Raw genomic sequence first — 13,110 nt, forward strand, 5'->3', positions numbered from 1 at the left:
CCTTCTCCTCTTTAGTCCGAATGACACGGCGTCCCTGAGTTCCATAAAGAACTTCAAATTTTGATTCGTCTGACCACAGAACAGTTTTCCACTTTGCCACAGTCCATTTTAAATGAGCCTTGGCCCAGAGAAGACGTCTGCGCTTCTGGATCATGTTTAGATACGGCTTCTTCTTTGAACTATAGAGTTTTAGCTGGCAACGGCGGATGGCACGGTGAATTGTGTTCACAGATGATGTTCTCTGGAAATATTCCTGAGCCCATTTTGTGATTTCCAATACAGAAGCATGCCTGTATGTGATGCAGTGCCGTCTAAGGGCCCGAAGATCATGGGCACCCAATACGGTTTTCCGGCCTTGACCCTTACACACAGAGATTCTTCCAGATTCTCTGAATCTTTTGATGATATTATGCACTGTAGATGATGATATGTTCAAACTCTTTGCAATTTTACACTGTTGAACTCCTTTCTGATATCGCTCCACTGTTTGTCGGAGCAGAATTAGGGGGATTGGTGATCCTCTTCCCATCTTTACTTCTGAGAGCCGCTGCCACTCCAAGATGCTCTTTTTATACCCAGTCATGTTAATGACCTATTGCCAATTGACCTAATGAGTTGCAATTTGGTCCTCCAGCTGTTCCTTTTTTGTACCTTTAACTTTTCTAGCCTCTTATTGCCCCTGTCCCAACTTTTTTGAGATGTGTTGCTGTCATGAAATTTCAAATGAGCTAATATTTGGCATGAAATTTCAAAATGTCTCACTTTCGACATTTGATATGTTGTCTATGTTCTATTGTGAATACAATATCAGTTTTTGAGATTTGTAAATTATTGCATTCCATTTTTATTTACAATTTGTACTTTGGCCCAACATTTTTGGAATCGGAGTTGTACATCGCAACAATGCAGGTATATGTCTGAGTAGTGTGGGACAGACAAAAATTCAGAATTTTTATATTTGAATGAATAATATGAAAATAGATTAAAAAACGCAAATAATACTGAAATATAGTGGATTGTGTTGTACACACGTCCATTCCGAGCAGAACAGTGAGATCAAATCATCTCATTATCTCTAGCTACTTTATCCTGTTCTACAGGGTTGCAGGCAAGCTGGAGCCTATCCCAGCTGACTACGGGCGAAAGGCGGGGTACACCCTGGACAAGTCACCAGGTCATCACAGGGCTGACACATAGACACAGACAACCATTCACACTCACACCTATGGTCAATTTAGAGTCACCAGTTAACCTAACCTGCATGTCTTTGGACTGTGGGGGAAACCGGAGCACCCGGAGGAAACCCACGCGGACACGGGGAGAACATGCAAACTCCACACAGAAAGGCCCTCGCCGGCCACAAGGCTTGAACCCGGACCTTCTTGCTGTGAGGCGACAGCAATAACCACTGTGCCGCCGAGATCGAATCAGGTCTTGAAAATTAATTTCTGTTGTATTTCAAATCACATAGAAATGTGACATGCATCAGATTTTTCTCCTTGTATGCAAAAAACGGCAAAAGATCTGATTTTAACTGTCTGTTTTTTTTTCTTACCAGACATGAACAGCGTTAAGAGTCTCCTTCAATCTCTTTTAAAAAAGAAAACACATTTTTTTCTCTGTTTTTTTTTTCTTCATCTCCTTGGATCTGGTTTAGCAAGTAGATTCTCATTAATGATTAAAAAAAAACCCTCATTAAATCTCTTTTCCTCTCCTGTTGTTCCTTTAAAAGCTCTCTGACACATGTTGCTGAACCTTCGACAAGATGACACATGCGTATGAGTCACACGATAAGGGTCATGAACGATAAAAACACCCACTGAATTCACGAGAAAGGACAAAAAAAAAAGTAATTTATGTTGTTGCCAACTTTGTGTTCCTGCAGCCTATTCAACGGCGAGCTAACAGTCTGATCAGTGGTTTATGCAGAGACGCTGAACACACAGGAACTCTAGATATAAGTTACATGTTGTGTAATGAGATGTCGAATTTCACATCTAAGAACTGACTCAGTGCTCAGAGTGCATTACAGGAATCTCATGTTTTGCCAGGATTACAATGTATAAAGATTTGAAACATCCTCTTCAAACATATCTTATATGTGGAAGCATTTAGGATGGAAATAGAATATGATTCAATCACGATTAACGTTCTTTCAGTGCATTATGGGTCGTCACTTGGCCATCAAGACACTGCAAGAACCTTTATGAATAAAAATGATTTGTATGAAATTCTGAGTTGAAACTTTCCACTTTGCTTAATGCTTTTGTACATTTCCCACAATGCCATTCGAGTACCTGCTGATCATGGTGGAGTGAGAATTAGCACTCATTTCATCTCTATCTAAAGAGATGCAGAGGTGCTTTATTAGTCCTTTGGTCTGTCCAGCCATATCACCTCCTCATCTGTACACTCAGCTCAAACAGATCAGCTTCCTGTTTGTCCTATTTTGAATGGTGATGTCTGAACATGCAAAAGTTTTCATGTTTCAAGGTAATGTGTGACAGATATTGTGTGTGTGTGTGTGCGTGTGTTTATTTCCTTCCCTGTGACCTGGTTGTCTGAGTCAGTCTTGAAAACAACACCTTGTATTGTGTAGGACTGTATCAGCTTGATAGGGGAAATGTTTAAAAGCGAGATTCGCACCAGGGTTGGCGTAGGATTAGGAATATTATAATAAGGCAGTGTAGCTAAAAATAGCTAAAAGAACAAAATCTGTTCTTGTTGTCTGATTGTCTGTCATGAGACAGAAACAGAATTACAACATGGACTGACTGATGAACATCTGTCTGAAGTTGACTACACTGGCTGAACGCTAATTACAAATTAAGAAGAAGCAGCATACTTAAAATAAAATTTGGTGTTTTCGAAACTTTAAAAAGGTGCATTCTCATAGTGATTTGTCGTGTATTTTTTTTTTTTAGCACTAGTTATGCATCACTTTATGTTGACGATATACCGAGATACCATGATAAATAAATATTAAGGTAGTTACTTTTCTTTAAACCTGAGATGTGGGTGTACCTGACTTTGGCTCTCGTTTCAACCATGCAGACTCTGGCTCCAAATATGATAACACTACAGAGGTACTTTAGCTTCATTTCTATAGAATGAGACACAATGAGGCCACACCGTCCATGTTTTCTACAGTTGATGCTATAAAATAACTAACAGGAGACGCATCTAAAGACAAACAAAACAAGCATTGCAGATCAGAAGTCAGTTTTCCAAACAGGTTTTCTCAGCGACTATTGCACCTTTAACTTAGAGATCTTAATTAACTCTAAGACCTTAATTAATAAACATGCAGTCCATAATAACTTTAATTATGATAGGTTGTGGCAGCACAGTGGTGTAGTGGTTAGCGCTGTCGCCTCACAGCAAGAAGGTCCTGGGTTCGTGGCCGGCGAGGGCCTTTCTGTGTGGAGTTTGCATGTTCTCCCCGTGTCCGCGTGGGTTTCCTCCGGGTGCTCCGGTTTCCCCCAAAGACATGCAGGTTAGGTTAACTGGTGACTCTAAATTGATCGTGAGTGTGAATGGTTGTCTGTGTCTATGTGTCAGCCCTGTGATGACCTGGCGACTTGTCCAGGGTGTACCCCGCCTTTTGCCCGTAGTCAGCTGGGATAGGCTCCAGCTTGCCTGCGACCCTGTAGAACAGGATAAAGCGGCTAGAGATGATGAGATGAGAAGGCTTACTGCTGTTTATAGTATTTTTTTTAATGTTGAAACATTTAATCTCATTAGTTTTTAAGCCATTTTTGGTCGACAGCATTTCTTTACATGGGCCCAAGACTTTTGCACAGTACTGTGTGTATCCTTGCTGTCCAGTTTTTCTACGATAAAATAATCAGAGGCTCAAGTCTGAACAAAGAGATCCCTTATTAGCACCAGATCCTGCTAGATGATTAATCATCTGCTGTCTCGAGTGTGAATCATTCAGTAGAAATAATCAAGTAGCCCAGGCAAGTGGAAACATCTCCATGACCGAAGGTTGCCATAAGTCACTACTATGACATGACACAAGAGATCTAGAAGTGCATACACCCCGATTTAGTACTGTATATACCATTCTAATAAACATTCCATTCTGCAGTTCACTGTAAAAAGGACAATGGAGCTGGAGTTCCAGAAACAAAAGCACGCAGCACTGAAGAACCGATCTGTGAGTGATGCTTGAATAACTATAACACAGTAGTGGCTCCCCCTTTGATCACTGCACTGATCGCATCCTATTCAACAATTAGTCCAAGCATTTTTCCCCTCACACATATTTTATTTATACCACAGTGCTTATAAATGCTCACTTCTGTTGGTCAGAAGGTGTTGATTCATTTTCTACAACAGCAGCTCTGACAGCAGCTCTGGTTCCAAAATGACCAAACGTTTATAGAACCAAACATTCAGAAAATGTTCTGCGCTGTATGTGTAAGCATTTCTGTAATGTTTTTTCTTATGTCACTTATTCAGCATTGGCAATAACACACACTCCTGCACTAACCAATGAAACATGGAACAGCATCACAGGTAAGAAAAAACAAAACTATACACATTAAATATGAGATTATTAGTTCTATATCGTCAAGAATCTAAATACAGTGCATCTATGTTACATGATATGTTTGTAATAATAATATGAATATATTACATTTGAACTATATTTTTATTCATTTCAAACTGTTTTGCTCACCAGGAACACAGCAACCTTTCCAAAAACATTTCCTTTTTTCAGTAAATATGTAGGTGTCATATATAACAATATACAAGACAATGGAAAATACACCACAAAGGCAGAATTCTAAGTGTGTGTGTGTGTGTGTGTGTGTGCGCGCTGTGGGTATACTTGCCTAACTGAACTCTTTATCTGTCGTTATAGGTTTCAGTTTACTTTCCAGCACATACAAAAATTTGTTTATTTGAATTTTATACCAATACATTAGTAAAAAATAAAAAAACCTCACATATCTGAATTTATCTTTAGAACGGCAGTGCTGTGATAATGTTGTTTGTTTAGCTAATCATAGTCTGGTTTATTGTAGTTGACTGACCGTATGTACACTTTGTCATTATTTGGTTAATTATAGCTTAGCTATCCATTATTTAGTTCACTGTAGTTTAGCTAATCATAGTTTTGTTCATTGTAATTTAGCTAATCATTATTTGGTGCATTCTAGTTTACCTGATCAAAGTTTAGTTAATCGTAGCTTATCGAATCATAGTTTTTTGAAGTGTTAGCTGATCATAGTTTAGCTTGCTGTAGTTTAGCTGATCATAGCTTAGTTTGCTGTCATTTAGCTGATCATATTGAAGTTCACTGTACTTTAGCTGATCATAGTTTAGATTGCTGTTTAGCTGATCATAGTTTAGTTTGTTGTAGTTTGCCTGATCATATTGAAGCTCACTGTAGTTTAGCTGATCATGGTTTAGTTCACTGTTGTTTAGCTGATCATAGTTTAGCTGATCATATTGAAGGTTGCTGTAGTTTAGCTGATCATGGTTTAGTTCACTGCAGTTTAGCTGATCATAGTTTAGTTTGCTGTAGTTTAGATGACCATAGTTTAGTTTGCTGTAGTTTGCCTGATCATATTGAAGCTCAATGTAGTTTAGCTGATCATGGTTTAGTTCACTGTTGTTTAGCTGACCATAGTTTAGCTTGCTGTAGTTTAGCTGATCATATTGAAGGTCGCTGTAGTTTAGCTGATCATGGTTTAGTTTGTTGTAGTTTAGATGACCATAGTTTAGTTTGCTGTAGTTTAGCTGATCATATTGAAGGCCGCTGTAGTTTAGCTGATCATAGTTTAGTTTGTTGTAGTTTAGATGACCATAGTTTAATTTGCTGTAGTTTAGCTGATCATATTGAAGCTCACTGTAGTTTAGCTGATCGTGGTTTAGTTCACTGTAGTTTAGCAGATCATTGTTTAGTTTGTTGTAGTTTAGCTGATCATATTGAAGTTCACCATTGTTTAGCTGATCATGGTTTAGTTCACTGTAGTTTAGCTAATCATGATTTAGTTCATTGTAGCTTAGCTGATCATAGTTTAGTTCACTGTTGTTTAGCTAATCATGATTTAGTTCACTGTAATTTATCGAATAATATTTAAGCTAATTGTAGTTTAGCTGATCATAGTTTAGATAACTGTAAATGAGCTGATCATAGTTTAGTTTTTGTATATTAGCTCATCATTATTTAGTTCATTGCACTTAAACTGATCACAGTTTAGTTTACTGTAGTTTAGCTGATCATATTTTTTAAACACAATACTTACACTCCACATAGAATATCATATCAATGCTGGAACTTTCTACTTTACAGTTCATTGTAAATAGTGCTTGTGAATGTTCTTTACAGTTCATATACAGGAGGAAGATGTTTCCAGAGGTGCTGAAACACATGCACAGGCTACTTTGGAGCAGAATTGTGAGTAAATCTGTTACAACACAGCCTCTGTAACACAGTGTACAAGCAGAATAAAGTAATGAAGTTTCTTCAGCTCTTATATACACAATCTGAACATAGCAAATTAAATTAAAATAAAATTAGATCAGGATAGTTGTTACTTTATATTCACAACTTACTGGCTTACTGGCTTGTTGGATACAAAACCAAAACAGTGTGAAGCAAATATTTAAAAATAATACACTTTGACACTCTTAGACAGTTTATGTGCCATTTTAATCAGGAATTTACTAATTAATTGATGTGATAATGTTCATGACTTACTGAGGGGAAGATACAAAGGGGAACTCAACAAGAGGGAGGTAGGCAAATCAGTTTCACTTCTGCAAATTCAGTCAACCATATTATGCCACACAGTCCGCAGCTGATTACGACCCATATGTTTAACATCACTGATACAGTATACACCAATATACAGGCCTGTACAAAAGTCTTAGGCCCATGTAAAGAAATGCTGTAGACCAAAAATGGCTTAAAAACTAATAAGATTAAATGTTTCAACATTAAAAAAATACTATAAACAGCAGTCAGACGTAATAAATGAAATGAAGTCAATATTTTTATCTGTAACATTTAAATTTGTGCTGAAAAACGAAAGTTTGGACTCTAAAATGTTTTTGTACCGACTCAATAATGTAGAAGTCATAAATTAGAAATCTATAACAAAGTTTGTATGAAAAAAATAGGGTACCTAAGACTTTTGTACAGTACTGTATATATACACGAGATGAGCAGTGAACCCCAGTGCAAGGAGTTTGATAAAAGAAGAATTCTTCATTTAATTGATATATTTATAATGACGATGTGTTAAGTCAATGTAATTGTGCTTTGTTAATAATACTTAAGCAAAATTTTCTGTGATTGTAATTCAAAATTAATACTTTAAATGAATCACATTTCCATGAAAATAACAGACTTGCTTCTGTTTGCTGTGCTTTTTCAATTTAACACACAGGTTTCCATTGCAAATTATATTATCAGCAACTACTTGAGTGAAAAGTAGAATCTTAGAAATATTTGCGTGAATTTTTCAGAGTTCTTTAGTATTTGATCCGTCCCCGTTCTGCTTTAATGATGGTGTTCACTCAAGCGGACATGGACTCCACAAGTTTGATCCATTTTATATCAAATCCGTGTGTAAGTGAGTGACTTCTGAACACATGCCTCAGTGGAAGGAAAAAGACACTGAAAATTTGACCTTTTGTTTGGGAAGGGACATGGAGAAAAAAATCTAGAGCACATGCACACCTGTAAATAGAATTTATGCAACTTTAAAATTTGCTCACGTTGGAGTATTGTGTAATCAGACCAAGCTGGAGTATATTCAAAATTGTACTGCATGATCAGCACGGTATCTGTGATCAACCACATCGTCTATCCACATCCATCTGTCATATGCAGAGGCACACCTACTGAGCTCAAATGTCATGAAAACATCTCAACAAAATGGATTGAATGTCTTTATATTTGAAGCCAAACTCAAAATGAACTTCAGTGAACCTCTCCCACCCCGTTAATGTGTGTCTTCCATTCTTGTGGTTTCCATCGTGCTTTCCTTGGAGCTGAACTGACCCAGAAGTACATTGACCTCAGTGAAAAAGTTTTTGCACAGTCTCGCAAAAGTACATCTTTTTTTTCTCAGTTAATTTTTCTCCATGTACCTTCCAATGCTCTCAAAGTTAACACAATGTCACAAATTTGCTTACATTTAAGTAGTAACCAAGAAATTATTATTATTATTCAACATCTTGAATATTGAACTGATGTGAATATGTTGCACATTTCTTTTTTTCTTGTTTTAGAATTTTCTAGAATTTTATTGACAGTTTTAAATTAAAAAAAAACTGAATTTAAATGTGGCAGCAAGAGAACAGTCAGTTCTTGAAGATAATGTGTTGGAAGCAGGAAAAATGGGCAAGTGTAAGAATCTGAGTGACTTTGACAAGGCCCAAATTGTGATGGCTGGATGACTGGGTCTGAGCATCTCCAAAATGGTGCATCTTGTGGGGTGTTCCTGGTATGCAGTGGTTAGTACCTACCAAAAATGGTCCGAGGAAGGACAACCAGTGAACCAGCAACAGGGTCATGGGTGTCGAAGGCTCATTGATTCACATGGGGCACGAAGGCTAGCCCATATGGTCCAATCCCACAGAAGAGCTACTGTAGCACAAGCTGCTGAAAAAGTTAATGCTGGCAAAAATGGAAAGGTGTAAAATAAAATATACTGGATATATTTTTACTTTGTACAGCATCCACAACCAGTCATCTTTGTACAAGGAACAAATCGAATTTGTAAAACCTGTAATCCTGGCTTCTAAATTGAAATATCTGAGTATAGTCAATATATTAAAATGACTTTTAGGTTTAGGACCTTCGTAATCATGCCATATATACCGTGTATATATATATATATATATATATATATATATATATATATATATATATATATATATATAATTTTTTTTTTTTGCACAGTGTTTAAGCAATTTGAATGCATGTAACTATTGTTGTTGTTGTTGTCATTAATGCAGCCACGTTGATGCATTCTCCTAACGCCACACATAACTTGACCACAGGTAATAACCTCACACTTAATCCTAGAATTATTTCACCAATCTATTCCAATCAATCTTTAGTTCATTTAAAATCTCAAACACATTTATGTTCATTTTTGTTCAAACAATGAAGACAAAAGAAATTCCAGAGGCTTCAAGATCATAACACACACACACACACACACACACACACACACACACACGCATTGCACATCTCAGTTTGTACATTTCTTTGTTTTCATAGAAGTGAAGCACAAGTCAGGACCCAAAAGTTCCTCAAATTCCACAAAAGTAAAAAGGAAAGGTAAGTAAGGTTTGTATTTTTGTGTCTTTGAGTATGTAAGTGTGTAATACACTCTGATATCCTATTCTAGATATTGAAAATGTGAATAAGACTACGCCAAAGAAAACCACAGAGAAGAACACCACGACGCAGACCATCACGAACAATAACCCCCAAAACGGAAAAACGGACGAGCAGTGGGTTTTAATCATCACCATAGTGTGTTTGGTCTTAGTTTTACTCCTGGCAGCCATCATGGCCGGAATCCTGATCATATGCAGGAGGAGGAAAAGAAACACAGCTGGTAAGGTGGAGCTCGGGGTCATCACTACAGAACACACCAAGCATGGGTGTTAATTCAGCAGCATGTATGTGTGTGTATGTGTGTGTGTGTGTGTGTGTGTTCATATAACAGTGTCAGAGTCGTTTCATCATTTAATGTAGATATTAAATCAGCAATGAAAGAGTTAATTCAATGCCAGAGGTGTTCGTTTGTGTCATGCTCCACCCTGGACTTCCACTCCGAAGATTTATTATCTCCCAGTTCAGCACTAATCCGGATCCGGGACGGGACTTCCACCTTGCCAGCATTCACTTCCTGGTTTGCTCTGCTGTGCATAAAAAGGCCGTTCTCAGAAGGCAACTTTGCCAGAACGTCTTGTTTGGTTTTTCACGTTGTCTTTGCCCCCTTATTGCTTCTTGGATTTTTGCTCTCTGTTTTGCCTGTTCTTTGCCACAGTTTTTTGCACTCATGTCTTGTCATTTTTTCATGTTTTTTTTTTTTGTGCTACATTTTTTGTCAGGACTATTGTTCATGTTTTTTCATGCTAGTATTTTTGTCCTTGCCTGCCTCATTTTTTGTCTAGATTATTTTGCTATTTTTGTTCGTTTACTCTTTGACTTCAATTAAATCACTTTTTATTTATTGGATTTTCTGGTTTGTGTTCTGCTTTTGGATCCAAACTCTCCACATCTCGCCACCCATAACAGTACGTTCTGGCCAACATGGATCCAGCGGAACTGAACCATCTGAGAACGGCTATGCAGCAGCAAGGAGCCCTCCTCAGGACCCTCCAACAGGAACTCAAGCAGAACCTGGCCACCCTGTCCAATTCACTCAACCTCCTAGCCACACAACTTCAGCACTCCCAAGCCGTGCCTACCCCTGCCCAGCTGTCTCTTTCTTCACCTCCCACCACCGTTGCTCTTCATGAACCAAGACTCCCTTCGCCTCAGCCCTACAGTGGAGAACCAGGTACCTGCAAGTCTTTTTTGTTCACTGATCTTGGAGCTTCAACCTCTGGCTTTCCCCACAGAACGCTTCCAGGTAGCCTATACCATCACGCTTCTCACCGGCAAGGCCAGGGAATGGGGAACAGCGGTCTGGGATGCCGACGCGCCCTGTTGTTCCAGCTTCAAGGAATTCTCTGAGGAAATGAGGTGAACATTCGACCGCTCTCTGTCCACCCGGGAGGTGGCAAGAGAGCTCATGGAGCTGCGGCAGGGGTCCTGATCTACCTCGGATTATGCCATCAAGTTCTGGACGTTGGCAGCTTCATGCGTTTGGAACGAGAGTGCCCTGGTCGACGCATTCTTACATGGCCTGTCCAATGATGTTAAGGACGAACTTGTCTCTCGGGAACTGCCATCGGACCTCTCCAGCCTGATAGACCTTGCCAATCGTATTGACACTCAGGTTCAACAACAGAGGAGAGAGAGGAACCGTCTCAACTTCAACCCCTCTCCACCTCCCGCCTCGTCCATTGAACCCATGCAGGTAGATCGGGTATGGGTGTCAGTGGAGGAACGACTGCGCCGATGAAGCATGGGGGCTTGCTTCTACTGCAATCAGCAGGGACAGATCTGCCGAGCCTGCCCGCTAAAAGGACGAGTCCACCAGTGAATTGAGGGGCCCTGGTGGGCAATGCTCGGAACCAGTCCCCTGCTGACCGACCGTTGCTCCCCATTATCACTCAACAACCGGCATCACCATCTTCAGGTGCTTGTCGACTTGGGGTGGACAGGAACCTGATCTGCTCCGCCACCGCCAAGGATCTTGGAATCCTGGCACTCGCCCTTGAGGTCCCGCTCACCATCCTGACACTCAGTGGCACTGGCTTGACCATCATCACTCATCTCACCACCCCGCTCACCCTAAAGATTTCAGGCAATCACTCAAATGATACAACTCCACGTCATGAACAACCCTCACATTCCTGTTATTCTTGGACTACCCTGGTTGATGCAGCACAACCCCCACTTAAACTGGACTGACCACACCATCTTAGGCTGGGGTCCTTCCTGCCTGAACTCCGCTCTGCCTCCTGCCAAACCACCACAGCCCTCAGCCAGTGAGTTTCCCGACCTCTCTCACGTGCCTCCAGAATATCTGAACCTCAAGCCTGTCTTCAGTAAGACCCGAGCAGTGTCCCTTCCCCCTCATAGGCCCTATGACTGCGGTATCGACCATGGAGACAAGCCATGGAGAAATATATCACTTAGTCTCTGGCAGCTGGGATCATCTGCCCTATCTCCTCCCCAGCAGGGGCGGGATTCTTCATGAAGAAGGACAAGTCGCTCTGCCCCTGCATTGACTATCGAGGTCTCAATGCCATCATGGTCAAGAACCGCTACCCACTACTGCTCATGACCACAGCCTTCGAACTACTCCAGGGAGCTAAGGTGTTTACTAAACTGGACTTGCGCAACACCTATCACCTTGTTAGGATCAGGGAAGGGGACAAGTGGAAGACGGCCTTCAACACCACCACAGGCCACTATGAATACCTCGTAGTCCCTTTCGGCCTGACTAACGCACCCGCGGTATTCCAGGCATTAGTTAACGACGTCTTGAGAGACTTTCTTAACACCTTTGTCTTCACTTACCTGGATGACATCTTGATTTTTTCTCGGTCCCTGGAGGAACATCGGGGTCACATCCGCCAGGTTCTTCAATGCCTACTAGAGAATAAGCTGTTTGTTAAGGCAGAGAAGAGCGAGTTCCACCAAGGCTCTGTCTCATTCCTGGGGTTCATCTCTCCAACAAAGATCCAGATGGACCCCCTCAAGCTGGAGGCAGTCGCTGACTGGCCCACCCCATCTTTGAGACAAGAGCTCCAGCACTTCCTGGTGTTCGCCAACTTCTACAGGCGCCTCATCCGCAACTTCAGCACAGTGGCCAGACCTCTCTTAGCCCTGACCTCGACCAAGACCAAGTTCACGTGGGGGGAGGAAGCAGATAAAGCCTTTTCCAGTCTCAAGCGCAGGTTTACCACAGCACCCATTCTCACCATACCCAATTCAACCAAACAGTTTATCGTCGAGCTTGATGCCTCCAAGTCAGGGGTCAGATCCATTCTATCCCAGAGGGCCAAAGACAACAAGGTCCGCCCATGCTCCTTCTCCCGCCGGCTATCCCCAGCCAAACAGAACTATGACATCAGTGACCGAGAACTACTGGCCGTGAAACTAGCCTTGGAGGAGTGGAGGCACTGGCTCAAGGGGTCTGATCTCCCCTTCCTAGTCTGGACCAACCATAAAAACCTGGAGTACCTCAAGTCTGCCAAACGTCTCAATTCCCGTCAAGCCCGTTGGTCTCTTCTTCTCCCGGTTCAACTTCACGCTCTCCTACTGCTCAGGATCCAAGAACGGCAAACCTGACACCCTGTCCAGGATGTTCTCTTCCCACCAAGAGGAGTCCAAGCCACCCAAGACTATCCTTCCTCCATGCTGCCTGGTGGAAGCCACCATTCTAGAGGTTGAGACGCTTGTACAGAAGTCCTGCTCCAGGCCCCCATGACCCCATGGCTCCAAGCTGG

At 40.9% G+C, this 13,110-nt stretch overlaps 1 protein-coding gene across 2 annotated transcripts in view; it reads left to right on the forward strand.

Annotated features, from left to right (window-relative positions):
- Positions 1-13,110, forward strand: part of tmem154 (transmembrane protein 154) — a 33,465-nt gene that overhangs the window by 3,175 nt on the left and 17,180 nt on the right. The window contains exons 2-7 of one of the 2 annotated variants that reach the window (XM_060917113.1): positions 4,094-4,162; positions 4,468-4,524; positions 6,347-6,415; positions 8,986-9,030; positions 9,254-9,313; positions 9,384-9,596. In XM_060917113.1, coding sequence (XP_060773096.1) covers positions 4,094-4,162; positions 4,468-4,524; positions 6,347-6,415; positions 8,986-9,030; positions 9,254-9,313; positions 9,384-9,596 — 513 coding nt within the window. The remainder of the gene's footprint in view (positions 1-4,093; positions 4,163-4,467; positions 4,525-6,346; positions 6,416-8,985; positions 9,031-9,253; positions 9,314-9,383; positions 9,597-13,110) is intronic. The other variant, XM_060917114.1, reaches the window with a different exon arrangement.

This window comes from Neoarius graeffei, chromosome 3 (assembly GCF_027579695.1).
Source record: "Neoarius graeffei isolate fNeoGra1 chromosome 3, fNeoGra1.pri, whole genome shotgun sequence".
Taxonomy (NCBI): domain Eukaryota; kingdom Metazoa; phylum Chordata; class Actinopteri; order Siluriformes; family Ariidae; genus Neoarius; species Neoarius graeffei.